The sequence below is a fragment of the Stigmatopora nigra genome, chromosome 2 (assembly GCF_051989575.1).
Source record: "Stigmatopora nigra isolate UIUO_SnigA chromosome 2, RoL_Snig_1.1, whole genome shotgun sequence".
In the NCBI taxonomy this organism is placed as follows: Eukaryota; Metazoa; Chordata; class Actinopteri; order Syngnathiformes; family Syngnathidae; genus Stigmatopora; species Stigmatopora nigra.
The window spans coordinates 10,741,409-10,757,167 of record NC_135509.1 but is presented as its reverse complement, the minus strand read 5'-3'; the positions used below and the strand labels follow the sequence as shown (position 1 = coordinate 10,757,167).

The window sequence follows — 15,759 nt, the reverse complement described above, 5'->3', positions numbered from 1 at the left end:
AACATAAAGCTATGTGGCAAAATATCAGCTCTAAGCAGAACCCTGGGGAATTAGATGACATGACATACTGGATTCTTGCCGTGTTCGGGAACGTCCGAATCTCGAAGGTGTTGAAATATATGTCGGTCAAAGTCTTCTTTCTGCAACTCTATGGCTGATCCAGAACAGGCATCCAGCATCCTAAGTGCCACTTGGAAACACTGAAGTAACATAAGCAAATTGAGTCAGAGATTCAGACCCAAGGATTTTTTTTTAAACTCCAAAATCAAAATTAGGTAAAAATATAGTCATCTGAGCATTAAATGAAGATGGGACCTTTAGCAGTAAATCATAATCCTCCTTGTACTGGGTCAGTGAGGAGACTAGGACAGATGCCATGACAGGAACAATCATCCTGGACAGTTTCCTCTTGGATACCAGAAAGCTAAGCAATGTCCAACCCCAGTAGTGAATTTCTGCAGAATAACAAAAAAAACAACATCAGAAAGGGATTTCTGGTGCACTGAGACCTTCCCAATGCAATAAAAGTTTTCTGAAAAAAAAAAATCTGAGCACACCTCTATCCTCTGAGAACATCTGCTGTGTGTGGAGCACTGTGTCAATGGCTCCCTGTTGGCAGAGCAGGTCCACTGCGCCCGAGCAGTCGGCCAGGGCGGAAAGCACCTTCAGCCCGCACACCTGGATGTTTGGACACCTAATGAACTACACAAAGACATAAAAAATATTAGTCCAGATTTCAATCCAAAATATAGAGAAGGAATGCACATCAATAAATTGAATAGAACTAGCTGAATTAGGCTAATATCATTTGTACCCTGTTCAGGACCTCCAGATAAACAGCATGTGCTCCTTCCACTACACACTGGTTCTTCAAAACCTTCAGGGAAACGTCGGCCATGTCAGGGTCGGCTACCGAGGCCCCGTGCTCCCGCAAGCTACGATCTGGCAATATAAGTAGCACACTGCATGTTATCTCTAATCACCCAGCATAAACATTTGGATCTGCTGACTAGATGATTTTACCTGGACAAAGGAAGACCAGACTTGCCCGCAAAGCCTCCAGCTGAACATCTGACTGGAAGTTGTGAACCTTCATAACACTCAGGATCTGACCCATGGCCATGTTGAGCTCATCCAGGCTGGCAGTCCTTCCCTGGAAGAGGAGGCTTAGCAAACGGCAAGCACTGATGGACACCTGGACTGAGGCCGGGTGCTTCTTCATCATCTCCACCACGTTGACATGGAGGCCACCGGAGAGCAGCATGGAGTGGATTTTAGCTGTGACACCAACATTTGATAAATTCCTTTCACTACTTTAATGTGGGAGTGTTTTTTTTAAACATGGGAGTTTCATTTGTTAGTATTCACATGGGAACATACGATTTTGTGTAACCAATGTGGCGATGGCACTGGTGGCGGCCTCGAAGACACGGGGCGAGGAGGAATGAAGCAATATAGCCGCCATAAGCTGTCTGTGAATAGGAGTCCTAAAAAAGAAAAACACAACCTGGATCATTCAATCTTTCTGAACTAATAATGTATGCTAGAAAAAGTGGAAACAATTTGGCCAGATTCGTACCGATCCTCCTGCTCAACTTCTGGTTGACTGCGTCCAGCTCCGTGCAGCAACAAACGATGAATGGCCCAACATGCTGCTTCCTGCACAGGTTATTAGATTTCTTTACATTTGACTTATTTCTAAAATTAGCACCTCTGGGCCAACCTGAACATGTGCTTCTGCAGCATGGAGATCCAGTGCAGTGCAGCAAATCCCCATCCAACCTAGGTCCAAGTCCTCTATCTTCTGCAGGGCCCCTCCCCGGTTTTCTTCTGCCTCACCATCCTCCAAGCCCTGCTCGGCCGCCACTCTGCTTTGCACCATGCTAGATGCTACAGAGTAAATGTTTAAGGATTTGGATTTGTACTTTCAATGTTTTTTCATTTTTGCGTGCATTTGTCACCCATTCCTTTGTCTTTATAATATTGTGTATACGTAGGTATGCAAATGTGTTCAAAAGTAATTATTCAACACTGCAGTATAGTGGTGTTTTAAGACTTTTTTTTGGCTTTATCCATAAGCAGATGACATTAAACCTTTTAAAAGTGACAATTGCATTTGTCTTTTTCAGGCAAGTTCTTGAAACTAGTAAAATCACACATTTTACTACAATTGTGCAGTTGTGTAGACGTGGGCGCTTACTGAGGTCTGCCAGGCAGGAAAGGGCGGCGGCTTGTAACGTGGCATTCTTGGGGAAGGCCTGACATGCCCTCACTGCTACTCGGGCAACGCCATTTAGCACCAGGATATTGTAGTAGCTCTCTGAAATACCAAACACACAGGCACACAACCACATTGGCGTACACACGTGCGCACACACACCCAAACACATGATTTCACACGTGCGCACACACACACACACACACAAAAAGCACAATGAAATCATAAACCAAGTATGTTATTAGAAATGATGTCATTGAAACACAGTATCAAGTTGACTGAATCACTTGTATTGAAGATGAAGATCTTTCAAATTAATTGGAATTGTCTTTCAATGACAATGTTTTGGTGACATTGAAGACAAATTAGGTTTGTAGTGATCTTTTTGCATTTCTAGTATTGTGTTGCCAAAGAGGCTTAACGTAACAATTCCCGTTTAATCTTATAGGTAGTGTTAATCAACTTAGTTAGGCATCTCAATTTGTGACAAAACACACACAAGTCATGAATTCACGGTCTATGCCCAGTCATGGTTTCACCTGGAAGTTGAAGGAACAAGCTTTTGCCTCATTCACACGATAATGGTGCCTTAAATTAGACTGGGAAAAAAGTTGGTTCCTCTAACCACGGTTAACAAACTGCACCTGGTAAGGCGTGTCAAACAGTGGCAGTTGTGACAAAATTTCATTCAGACTTGTTATACTTGGTAAAGGAATGCTAATGTCCTTTAAAAGAAATCTCATTAGAGCTGCTATAAATAACCTTGTAGTAAGGATAATCTAAAAATAGTGACAGAACAAACAAACATGGATATGCATCTCATGTATTGTACAAATGTATTTTATCATGTATTTATTTTTTGTAATGGAAAATTTGAAGTCTTCTGAACACGTAGCTGAGAAACTTTATCAGTGTTAACTCTGATACCATAGTATTTTAATTTATTGATTAAAAATAGTTCATTCTAATGCTGTCAAAAGCCTTGGATATGTTCCATAAAATGCCTTTACTGTAACCATCTATGTCGATTGCCTAATTGATTTTGGCGGCTAAATGAATCATGAATAGTATGTAGTATTTTCCTTTCTGAATCCTATTTTCTCTGACCTGATGTGAACTGTCGGAAGAGGCGGCATCCCGTCTCCTGAAGCTCCTCGTCTAAATAGAAGGCGTCCATGGCGAATATGAGTGCGCTATAGCAGCGAGCGCTCCCAGACATTAGTATCTCCACATTACTGCCTGCAAGAAGATATCACTGTATTGTTAGGAAATATGATGTGAGTGAAACCAGCAGAAGACGGTTTGACATACAACTTCTCATTTAGATATTTTTCCACATACAAATCAATTGAAAGATATCATTGGCCATTAAAACGTGGTAAAAGTTTTGATTTGACTCATCCAACAAGGATTTCAATGGGAGTTACAAGCTTATCCACGTAAGCATGGCTGAATGTCCAAAATGTATGCAGTTATAAAAAAAAAAAAAAGATTAAGATTTAAGATTAAGAGGAAAATAAATAATATATTAAAAGAATGAGCTATGAGTTTTTTTTTCACCCACTTCTCTGTATAGGAGAATCATTTTAAATGTTTTAATGTACCATATATGTATATCATTCTAATCATATGACTCCTGCAGGGTAATTCCATTCCGCTAATTGGCTTTTCACAGAAAGCTATTGGGACATAATTTTATAGAATAAAAGTCGCACTATAATCCTCATGGGTACTTCCCACATTGCAGCAATCTTTGTTGTGCCCATTGATTGACTGCCAAAAAAATAATAATTGCATTTGTGCAATAACTAAATTAGAATGGCAAGATGTGGAAAATTTTCCAGAACAAGTTTTCGTCTGGCGGCCCAGCAGCTGCATTTAATGTAGAAATCCAAGGGATTATGATACTTGGAGAGTTATTTATATAACTCACCGTAAAGGCTGGTCAATGAGACATATTTTTATGGGAGCAGGCACACAGTAGTGTTTCAGTTACCATAAATAGCTTAATTAAACTGAGCAAATGAATTAATTAAGAAGCTATAAACAATTATAAGTCAATTCTCTGCCTGGAAAGTCAGTCAGGGGATTTTCATAAATTACTGTATGCAAATAAACTGGTTCTGCTAACGTACTTGCACTTTTGGGTGTCCTAGTCTTTATAATATATGTGCTGTGTGAGTCGTTAAACAGGTGGCATTTTCCATTCATCTTTTGTTTGACCGTAAGGCATTGCTAAACAGTTTTAATAGACGGATGTAAGAGGGTAAGGCAATGCAGCTCTGGTGAAGAAATAACAGACTGCTTTGCCACTTCACAGGCAATGCAGCCGATACGGTCATTTATTTCAAAATACAGAAAAGATAAACATAAAATGCTTATCAAAAATTATTTTGAAGTCTATGAATGAAATTCAAGAAAAAAAAAACGTAATCAGGTATTATCTTCCCGTTTATTATTTTGGACACTTAAAATATGATATAAAACCATGATTTACTTATTTTATTTAAAAATTCAAGATTACTACATGAATAATACGAAATGCTTTGAGGCGAAAAAGACAGGAATATCTTACTAGGTCCAGACAGTGGAAGGAGTGCCTTCATGGCTTGAAGCAGCAACTCAGGGTTGTCGGGGAACCCATGCAAGGCGGAGAGAACCACCATGTGGTCCTGGGTCTCCACAAACTCCACAAGGTGCTCGTCAGGAACTTCACCGTCACAGGATTTGTGTAAAAAGTCACACATCTCCTTGGCGTAGCTAATAATTCTGGCTCACCTCGACTAAGAACCGCCTGCAGAACTCTGCAGCCTTGGAGTTGAACTTCCTCACAGGTAGGGAAAGCCTTCATGGCCTGTACGGCCAGGCTAAGTACATCCTCTTCTTCGTCCTCCAGGAGGAGGAGAGAGATTGCATCTGTGTGAGAGAAAACAGACCCAAATCTGTTGGGTGCTCTCCAACAAGTCAAGAAAGATTACGAAATAGAGAAGCTAGTCACAAAACAGTGTCATAGTATGATTCAGGTAGACTGGATGACATCCCATTTGGTCCAAACCTTCCAACCAGGCAAACACAGCTCCGAGTCAATCAATAATCAATCAATTCCAGGAAAGATACAACTTGGCAGTGACTCAAATATGATTTAGTTTTGTTTATAGTTTTTGCAGAGTTGTGGTCGTCATTAACCATGAAGAATGAGAGATTACTGTAATCGCCTTTAAAGGGGAAATCCATCAATATATTAATTATTTTTTGAATGCAGCTTAATGGTGCTAACAAAAGATCTTGTGGCTTTGTGCCAGACAAGATATATTTGGAGAAAGCACATGACTATTGAGATGCATTGACACCATCACATTGAAAATCAACATATTTCTCTCGGTTTAAATTTTTTATCTGTCATCTATGTTTGAGATGCTTGGGTAAAATGACATCTAATAATTAACTATTCCTAGAGCCTTTGGTATGCAACCCGGCTGGAAAGTACCTGAGCGAAGAAAGAGCGTCAGGGCTCGGAGGGCGATCATGGTTACCCGGCCGTCTGTACGATACTGTGATAAAACCTTCAGGAGCTGCCTGCAGACATGAACAAATACCTAGATAGAACTGTCTAATTACAGTGATGTGATTCTTTATTGGTGTGCATGACAGCTTTCACAACAGAACCTGGCACGTTCCTGTTCTTTGACATTGGAAGAACATTTTTGACAGCTGTGCCTTATTGTAAAATGACACAACGTAAAAAACACATTTTTCAACCATGCTGCCATCTTTCTTTGGAGATATAATTAGCTACAACACAGATCTTCAAAGTGTGGTCAGGAGCAAATTGTGGCTCATACATTTACATTTTCCTTGTCTCATTTACTGATCTGACACATTTTGTCATTGTTTAGGATTTTAATTGACCAATAAAATGCCCTTTTTTCATTAACCATATGCATTTTTGCAATCTAATGATATCACAAAAATGGTGTATATATAAATATTACATTATATATATATATATATATATATATATATATATATATATATATATATATATATATATATATATATATATATATATATATATATATATATATATATATATATATATATATATATATATATATATATATATATATATATATTTTTTTTTTATTTATTTATTTATTTATTTTTTTATTTTTTTTTAATGAAGAATGAGGGCTACATGTACTTACTGGTGATGTGTTTTCATGTTCTCCAGCATACCCGGACATGCTTCCAGCAGTTGACACAGCAACGACCAGCCCACCTGTGGGCGTGTTGTAACGATAATGGGAGCACGAGAAGCACAAGATACATGGTGGACAGAAGATAACACAGAAATCTTGCATCCCTAATGGAATCAGTTATTAGCAGTCTTTGGTTTGCATTTGTCACAGAGCCCCTGCTGGGCTATAGTACATATATAGTAGTAGAGAGATCACTGCTCCATTACTCCAGTCAGGACTCCATGCAAACTCTGGGGGTGCATTCAAGTACCTGTTGGACTCCTCTGCTGTCCATATGAGATGACAAGACAACCGTGAGTGGCTCATGGAGATCTTTGTCAAAGAACAGCTGAAAGGCTGCCACAAAAAGACACCAAAGACCCTCTTTTAGGAAAAGAGTAGCTTGAAAACTCTTTAAAATGGATGAATTTGACATATATTGAGATATCAGCACATTTGTTCCAATTGGGAAGGAGGAATGAAAGGACCAATCATCACTACTAAGTAGTACTTTAACATTTTGGATTAAGGACTATTTGGACATTGTATATTGGCGTAATTATTTGCCTAGTTGGAAATTGGATTTTAAAGGCTTAAGGCACTTTGTGGGTTAAAAAAGATTGTTAAAGAAGCTATTTGAACATTTTGAGGTTCGAAAATACTGGCTTTAGAGGGGAATGGGGATTAAAAAGAACTAGGAACTAGGATTCATCAGAAAAAAAAATATATGGTGCAAGGTTTACGTTTAAGACACTGTCAGAGAGGGCCAAGTTGAAAGATTGGACTTTGTGCACAATGTGATAAACATGCTACTCCCTACCATCATCGGTGTGCGCCAGGAAGAGCAAATCCTGGAGGATCTGGATTAGAGTGCACAGTTGCCTGTTCTCCTGGGGGCTTCTGAGCCTAACCAGGAGTCTCCTCACCCTCTCCTCCAACTCTTCTTTCTTGTCCATCCCGTCAAACGAGCCCGATCGGTGACTTCATGGCCTCTAGGAGAGGCAGCGAGGGGCCGGGCGGCCACTGTCGCCTTGCCGGCAAGGGGGACCGCACGGCAGGCTGCGATTCATCGCATTGCCCGGCATGTCTCACCGATGAGTCAACTTTCGCTCTCCTTCCTCTTTTTTTAAATCCCTTTTGTAGTGATGTGCTTCGCAATAGTTACGCGCTCGTCCCTGACAGTCACAGACAGAAAGAAAGGCGTGTTTTTGTCTCCCCCGATCACATCATATGACTCCGAACAGGAAGAGGAACAAGTTTCCCAGTCGGGACACAACGGCAGCCAAAAGCCAACATCGGTCGCTCAGGGTTGACGTTTCTCTTTAGTCACTTGTCCACGGTTCACGTAAGTAATCCGATTTTTTTGGTCGAAATGTTTAACGGTTCAGTCTTTATTTTTAATTATTTAATTTAAGCGTTCAAATTTGTCATGTGGTCATAATAGGCGCTCCCATCCCTTCCGAGCTCGGTGTCTGGTGACAGGAGCAATTTATGAAAAAAAAAACGGCGCAGTCGCATTGGAAAAATCATTTTATAGATGAAATTAATTGATAAATTTTCCACGGGAGTTAGATAATTCTATTCAACGTGACAATTTTGAGTTTCTCAAATAGATTTGCTCTCTTTATGCAATTCTCATTTCTTAAAAGCATGGGATTTTCTGTGAGGTTTTTAGAAAAATGATGGTTTTGGATTTGCAGGGTTTCTATGGTAGCCAGCAATATTAAGAAATAAATCTTCCCTTTATACAGAATTAAAATGCACTTTTGTAACTTGTACCTTGAAGAAAATCATGCAATGTGGAAAAACAAAATCATTTGGAGCATCATTTGAATAAGAGAAAATAAGCGTTGTAATACCCACATTGTCAAACCTGTCAGACAAGATTTTTTGTATTCCTGAACTAGAAGCTATTCTAAAACATATTTAATTGTCCATCCTGAAAATCTAGTTTGGAAGATGGAAATATTTTTTTGCATAATTTTGTTTACTTCATCGAATTTTAACAAAAAATTAAACTCCATAACATACATCATGAGCATTACCTCAACCAATTGTTTTTATTATTACCATTATGATAAGAACAATGTGCCCGTTTAAAGCACTTATTGACAAGAGCCAAAAGAATAGTTGAAAGTGTCCTGTGGCCCCACATTGATGGGAACTATCTGCTAAAGTTAAATACAAAGCGTGTGTTTTGATAGTTGCTCTTTTTTTCCCCAGAAGAAAGTGCCATAGGTTGTTGACAGTGCTCAAAGGGGCGCATGAAAATGACGTTGTTATACTGGGGGTGTGGGCGGGTCGGTCATGTGGTGACGTCGCACAAACAAGGCGCCCATCGACAAGCGGAAAAACTTATAGTACTAATAACTCGGCACTGGAGTCCGCCCGAGTTTCCCTTTTGCACGGATGACACGGCGACTAAGTAAGGGAACGCTATTGACACATTTGGCAAGTTAGATCGTCTGAATTGGGATGTCAGTTTTCTCAGAAAAGCGTTTTTTTGACAAGTCAGACAATGAGGAGATAATGGAAGAAAATGTCCAACAAGTATCACAACACAGCTTTTGCTGTATTTCCACACTGACATGTCAGCTTCTAAGCCAAGGAAAAGTTGCCGTTTTCTTTCCAAGTAAGATTGATCTGTCTTTCCCTTCCTCATGTGCACCAGGCAGGATGAATACAGTTTGAAGCTTGTGGGCAATCATAGTTTCCTCAAAATGGGCATCACGAATAACTCAACAGAAGAGTACGATGGGGAGCGGCGTCTCATCAACTCGTCTTCGGACAAGCTGTCTCGGCAAACCGCCACCCATCCTTTTGTCTATGTACTGGCCTTCTTCTCAGCCCTTGGAGGCTTCCTCTTTGGCTATGATACCGGTGTGGTGTCAGGTGCGATGCTGCTTCTCAAACGAGAGATGGAGCTCAACACATTGTGGCAGGAGCTGCTGGTCTCCAGCACGGTCGGGGCTGCTGCCATATCCAGTCTGACCGGAGGCTACTGCAATGGACTTCTGGGTCGCAGGAGGTGCACTCTGCTGGCCAGTTTCATCTTCACCATCGGTGGATTCGTCATGACCTTCGCGCCCAATAAGGAGGTGCTTCTGGTGGGCCGGATCATCATCGGTCTGGGCATTGGTGAGTGTGTTTTGGTGTTGGAAACTTATCAACAGTTAATGTGAATACAAAAGGGATGGACAAAAAGTCACCTTCTCTTAGGGAGCGTTGAAATAGTTGGGGAAAATGTATACTATATGCAAACAATCATTAAGAATGAATTGTTCATTCCAGGCCTGGCCTCAATGACGCTTCCCGTGTACATCGCCGAGGTGTCTCCTCCTCACATGCGAGGGCAGTTAGTCACCGTCATCATTGTGCTTGTCACCGCCGGCCAGTTCATTGCTTGCGTAGTGGATGGCGCCTTCAGCTACATGAGCCACGATGGCTGGAGGTACACACTTGCCCGAGCATAGCATTAAATTATAAGGTGTATTTTGTTTTGTGAGCATCAAGGGAAATTAGCATTGATTCGCCCTGTTTAACTCTCAAACTGATAATTAATATGCGTTTTCTTTTCACTGTTCAAGGTACATGTTAGGACTGTCAGTGCTGCCCTCCATTGTGCAGTTCGTGGGCTTCATTTTCCTACCCGAAAGCCCCCGATGGCTCCTACAAAAGGGCCGACAAGAGGAGGCCCGTCAGGTTCTGACTCGGATCCGAGGTTGCGAAGAAGTGGATGAGGAGCTCGACTACATAAAGACAAGCATCGAAGAGGAAGAAAGAGAGCAGCACGGAGGTGAGGGAGTAAGAAAGTGGCACCAATGCATCATATTGTTTTAACATCTATTGTGACAGTGGTAGTTATTTTAAACGCACCATGCAATGCTAGTTTAAGAAGGAGGTTCCAGATCAAAACCTGTTTGTCGGACTTGAAATTCTTTTAATAGCACTAATAGACAAAAGTTGGTGCTTTTAAACAAAATTACTTTGTATCCATGAAAATGTTGTATGGCACACCTTTTTGTATAATTTTCCAATGCAGGTATTATAAAACTAGATGTCGTGCAGTCTAAAAAGCACATTTTGAAGTTTATAATGATTTAAAGTGAGAAATGCAAAAGGTGAAATGTTTTTTTTACTTGTTTACTGTTTTCCAGGCGGGCTTATCATCTTGCGCATTCTCAATCATGGACCCACTCGTAGAGCATTGATTGTTGGGTGCGGTCTACAGATGTTTCAGCAGCTGACAGGCATCAACACTGTCATGTAAGTCCCCTCCTTTTTGTGCGATGGATGTCATTTTCTCGAACTAAAAGTCAGCTTCGTCTTATAGGTACTACAGCGCAACCATTCTACAGATGTCAGGTGTGCGCGATGAGAAACGGGCCATCTGGCTGTCGGCTGTCACATCCGGGACCAACTTTGTGTGCACTTCCCTCAGCATCTGGCTTGTAGACAGAGTTGGACGCAGGAAACTGACAGTGACCAGCCTCGCGGGTTAGTCACCAGAGTGTACTAATTATCTCTTATTTTAGACTTTTGAAACTAATGCTATTTGAAGAAAACAATCCAGACAAAACTATCTGACTGATCATTTTAAGCTTGTTTACTATTTTTAGAACATTTCAAATTCTAAATTTCATTGGGTCTGATAACAAAGAAAAGATGATTTAACCACATTATTTTTTACACAGGATGAATACATTTAAGTAGCTAGGAAAAAAATTAAAGAATTGAATAAATAAGTATTATTTATCCTGATGGATTTCTTTTGAGGTGAGGCTGTTTGTGTAGTGAAATGCAGCACACAAGAAAAACTTGTAATTTCTATCAAAATTCTATCAAAATTTCTATCTGCAACCCAATGATTCAAATAATCATTGGGTTGCAGATAGAAGTTATTTTTTTCTGGATACGTGTCAGTGTAGTGTTAATGGATTCAATGTTCTGGAATGGAAAGAGCCTACTCCCTAAGACATAGCCACAAAAACAAATACTATACGTAATACATAGTAATTTCAATAAAAAATAATTTGAAATGAGTGTCAACTATTTTACCACTGCTATTTATTTATTGTTAGGAGGTGTGGATAATTTGCACATGCCATTTCACAGAGCAATTATGGCATCATCGAAAACTTGGCACACTTTGGAGCTTTTGACAGTGGACCTAATTAAATTCGCAACTGACAAGATGTAGCACTAAGAATGCGGAAACGAGACCTGAATTAGCGAAGCCTTGTTTTGTTCAAAACAAGTTTTCTTTTTTGTTTTTTATTAAAATGTAACCAAAAAAATCCAATGTGACATTTCACATTTCATATTTATAATTTAAACATTTGCTGTATTATATATGATTTATATTTCACTTCTATCTGGTGTATTGGAAATATTCCAATGTATTCTGCATGTAAATACCATTTGTCGATGACAATGGAAAGCTCCTTGTTGACAGATATACCTCCTCATCATACTAAGCCTAATTGCTTTTTGTTTTTAAACCCCAGCTATTACTTGCCACAAAGGTGCCTCTTTTGCAATAAAAAATGGTTTTCATGAGCATATTAGTTATTGCGTTTTTGGAATGTTGTTAACTTGCTAAATGGTTGTAGCCATATATCAAACTACATATTCTTACTATGTTATAGGTACTGCTCTGAGTCTCGGGGTGTTGTCAGTTGGCTTTTTACTGTCAGCGCAGTACTCTCCTGCCGTTACGCTGAAACCACTCGACTCCCATAACTCCTCCTGTGTATTATATGGGTAAAGACACCTCTTTTGTTCCCCATAAGTATTGCCTTTTTTCCCATTAAACATAGAACTCTTAATTAAAGATTGGTTGTTCTCCTTAGCTCCTGTGGAGACTGCATGTTAAACCCTGCTTGTGGCTTTTGCTATCACGAGAACAACAGCAGTGGTGTATTTAATTCCTCCTGCCTGCCTGTTAATCCACATTCCACTGAGCATTCAGCATGGGGACGGTAGGTTGAAATGACTTAATGAATACTGTCAAAAAGGTATTTATTGAACAACATTTTAATTATTTTGGCGACCACAGTTTCATACACTATAGTGTTAACACTATGCTTTTAAGTTACAGCCACTTGGATGGAATTTTTTTTTCTACATGCTACGTGAGATAATTGATCACATTGTCACATTGCCATTCATTTATTATTGTGAAATACAATTTTATCATTTTTATTTAGAAACTACTTATTTAGTGAGTGGGAATTTTCATGTTTTTATCAAATTACATTGGCTCAAAATGTTTATGAGGAAAAAGTGTGTGTGGATAGTTTATCTTGCCTTAATTTTTTTAATGCCAATTACGCAGGTGTGCCAACCAGACTGAGACACCAGAAGGTCCATTTTGGGCCTACAACTTCTGCCCCACATCCTACTCTTGGATTGTCCTGACTGGTCTCCTGCTTTACCTGACTTCTTTTGCTCCAGGTCTGCAAGCATGCTATTATCACAAGACCTTTTTACCATGTACTTCCATGTAGCAGAAGCATTTTCATTGTAAACAAATCAGATTTTAGTGTCCTTCTCCCTTGATTTAAGTTGAATTACTTAAATTGCTTCCAAGACCAGTTAAATGGATATTATTAATGGACATTTTCAGGAAATAAACGAAAGCTTATCCTTTTAGGGTGTATTTTGTCAAACAAAGCGTAACTACAAACATGACAAAATCATCTTAAAAAATCACCTTTTATTGAGTTTGTTAAAATAAGTTTAAAAACAACCAAACATTAAGTCAGGACTTTTTGTGCACCAGGAATGGGCCCCATGCCTTGGACTATAAACTCTGAAATTTATCCACTGTGGGCACGGAGCACTGGAAATGCCTGTTCAGCTGGGGTCAACTGGATCTTCAATGTCCTCCTCTCCCTCACCTTTCTTCATATTGCTGATATGATCACATATCAAGGTGACTCATTAAGCTTTTATAACTAATGTTGTGTTTTAATATATATTAACGGGAACATCAGACAAACGTTATCATGCCAAATTTCACCTTAAAATCAAGATTAGCATTTTTGAAATGGATTTAAAAGCCAAAGTTAAGTTTTCCAGTTATACGATAACCAAATCTGTTCCCTTTAGGCATCTTCTTTGTATACATGGGCTTAACCGTATTGGGCTTGATCTTCACAATCGGCTGCCTGCCTGAGACGCAGGGGCTGCAACTGGAGGACATCGAGAACCTATTCACAGGACCGTTCTGCTCCTGTGGCACATCCTCTTCCCTCAACAATCAGAACATCCAGTACATCCGGGTAAAAGGCAACACTTACCTACCATCCGACAATGACACCTCTGATTTAGACTAGATTGTGGCAGCGGGGATTCTGGCTTTTCTCATCTTGCTTTGGTTTTTATAAAGACCCTGCAAAGCTACATTTAATAAGAAAAATCTTCAGCTTTTGATTTAGTTTTTCATTTTGTGGTACCTTCCTGCTGATTAACTCTGATCAATCGATGGCTTTATTTTTCCTGGGAACTATTCTCACTAAAATTAACAGTTTTATTGATACCTACAATGAAAGCATCAAACGACAAAGTGGGCACTCCAGGTTACTAACAATATAATTTAAAAAGGAAAAAAATCCAAGTTTACTTTCTGTTGCATCTAAAAGAGTTGGAAAAACAAAGGGAGGATGGTTTTGATGACTCTCACTGATGGTACTTTGCTTCTGAGAGATGGCACTGGAAAATGGTGGCTTTTTATTGTCTGTGATGCTTTATTGTCAAATTTAGATTTTAACCAGGTTCAGGATTTCAATGTTTTTAGTTGTCTGGTTTAGATAGCTGAACATGACAGTTGTGCTTTTATAGCCACAGTACACTAGTACTTTTTAATAGGATTTTATAGTGGCAAACTGCCACAATTCAGAGAGAGTACTGTATGTTTGTGGACTAATGCCATATTTTTTTTAGTGATGTTTTCACAAGCTCTTCACTCCGGTACAGCTTCTGCCTTTTAGGAAATTGTACAGAAGGTAGCAGAACGACATGCAAATCTTGTCGTAGTGTTGGAAACATGCTGTACCGAACTGAACTGTCTTTCCCAGTGGAAACCGGTCCTTTTTGTTTTGTATCTGTTGTTTTGATACATTCCTGGGTGTTTTTTTTTTGTGTGTGGTGGTGGTGGTGCACTTTATGAAGCTATTTTATTTGACCTTTTTGATTGACACTAAAAATGTCTTCAATGTTTTTAGAAAAATCTGGAATTCGACCCACTGGATTACGGGACGGTGGGCTATGAAAATGGCATAGCCTATATCAATGTAAGTTAAAAACAAACCAAAAAAATGGGTGTGCAATATTGTATTTTAGCAAAGGACCTCGGCAAAGGTAGAAGTACATTTCTTGGTTTAATTACTTTTTGGAAAATGTCTTTTTTATTGCCACTGCTAACATGACCAACTTTGTGTATTGAGAATCTTAATTGCCGTACGTCCTTAACTTTGTATGGACAGGTAGAAGAGTGCCTGTCACGTCCACAGTCAGACTTAAGCCTGGTACACTCAGATGATCATAATGGGCTGTTTTTGTCTTAGTTAGACAACAAAGGTCAGACAATCTTACACTCCATGATTGCCATAAAAAGTTACTCTTTGCTCTGAGCATGATAAGGGGCCATGGGGCTAGAAACAGTTTGTTCTGACAATCTTAAATGTTAAACATGCTCAATATTTATGAACTAATATCTAGGTGTGTAGGAAAGCTGCTGACTCTGAGGTCTATTCATTGGGATGTGGAACGCAATTTAGAAAAGCAACAAATGGAACAGACAGAGAAACGCTTGCCCACTTCTGCAAAAAGGCAGTTTTTTTTCCAGTGTCAAGACTAATGCCATGCAAATGTCCTGTTACTTTTTGATCATATTTTGCTTAAATATTCTCGTGTAGTTGTTTTCAAGATATTAGACTGATTAAATGTGTGTATATTTGTCCATGTACATTGGCTGATAGTAATGAATAGTGAGTCAATTACAAGGGCTTGAGCTCAATGAAGATATATATTTTTTAAAAGCGCTTCAGGGTCTGGTCTAAGACATTTGCACTTTTTAACGACTTTAAAGAAGTTCATTTTGATCAGAAAATATTTTTATATGCATTTTTTTTTTAAATATGACTCATGACAGGACCGGTGTTCTTTTGACAGTGACACAAAATGTTATTTTATGTGTTCAATATACTTTTTTCTTGGGAAAAATTGTTTGAAAACCAAAAAAGCCATGTTTTTATGTCTTGGAATATATTGTTTTAGAAATAAAATACATTCCCTGTA

The 15,759-nt window shown here is 39.2% G+C and overlaps 2 protein-coding genes across 4 annotated transcripts in view; one reads left to right on the top strand and one right to left on the bottom strand.

The window, feature by feature from the left end:
- Nucleotides 1-7,954, bottom strand: part of lrrk2 (leucine-rich repeat kinase 2) — a 20,708-nt gene extending 12,754 nt beyond the window's left edge. Inside the window, exons 1-16 of the mRNA XM_077743284.1 lie at nt 7,277-7,954; nt 6,728-6,813; nt 6,424-6,497; nt 5,706-5,794; nt 4,997-5,134; nt 4,794-4,928; nt 3,326-3,457; nt 2,201-2,320; nt 1,724-1,890; nt 1,580-1,659; nt 1,381-1,487; nt 1,024-1,278; nt 815-942; nt 558-702; nt 316-455; nt 69-200 (exon numbers count right to left, since the gene is read on the bottom strand). Of these exons, the coding sequence (XP_077599410.1) occupies nt 69-200; nt 316-455; nt 558-702; nt 815-942; nt 1,024-1,278; nt 1,381-1,487; nt 1,580-1,659; nt 1,724-1,890; nt 2,201-2,320; nt 3,326-3,457; nt 4,794-4,928; nt 4,997-5,134; nt 5,706-5,794; nt 6,424-6,497; nt 6,728-6,813; nt 7,277-7,412 (2,064 nt within the window). The 5' untranslated portion in view covers nt 7,413-7,954. The remainder of the gene's footprint in view (nt 1-68; nt 201-315; nt 456-557; nt 703-814; nt 943-1,023; nt 1,279-1,380; nt 1,488-1,579; nt 1,660-1,723; nt 1,891-2,200; nt 2,321-3,325; nt 3,458-4,793; nt 4,929-4,996; nt 5,135-5,705; nt 5,795-6,423; nt 6,498-6,727; nt 6,814-7,276) is intronic.
- Nucleotides 7,466-15,759, top strand: LOC144214697 (proton myo-inositol cotransporter-like). 3 transcript variants are annotated; one of them, XM_077743308.1, is made up of 12 exons: nt 7,466-7,801; nt 9,132-9,594; nt 9,748-9,907; nt 10,044-10,252; nt 10,614-10,722; nt 10,790-10,953; nt 12,105-12,219; nt 12,309-12,437; nt 12,794-12,912; nt 13,241-13,393; nt 13,570-13,742; nt 14,685-15,759. In XM_077743308.1, the coding sequence occupies exons 2-12, from the start codon at nt 9,177-9,179 to the stop codon at nt 14,760-14,762; spliced, it is 1,827 nt and encodes a 608-aa protein (XP_077599434.1). In that variant the 5' UTR covers nt 7,466-7,801; nt 9,132-9,176; the 3' UTR covers nt 14,763-15,759. The 3 variants fall into 3 exon arrangements, with proteins under 3 accessions (XP_077599434.1, XP_077599425.1, XP_077599442.1); XM_077743299.1 differs by having other exon boundaries at nt 7,468-7,801; nt 9,128-9,594; XM_077743316.1 differs by lacking the exon at nt 7,466-7,801 and adding an exon at nt 8,793-8,881 and having other exon boundaries at nt 9,128-9,594.

Excerpts from the sequence above, each read along its gene's own strand:
- LOC144214697 (XM_077743308.1), top strand. The coding sequence starts at position 9,177 with ATGGGCATCACGAATAACTCAACAGAAGAGTACGATGGGGAGCGGCGT. Across the intron at positions 9,595-9,747 it reads CATCATCGGTCTGGGCATTG|GCCTGGCCTCAATGACGCTT; the intron begins GTGAGTGTGTTT and ends TGTTCATTCCAG. Across the intron at positions 12,438-12,793 it reads GAGCATTCAGCATGGGGACG|GTGTGCCAACCAGACTGAGA; the intron begins GTAGGTTGAAAT and ends CCAATTACGCAG.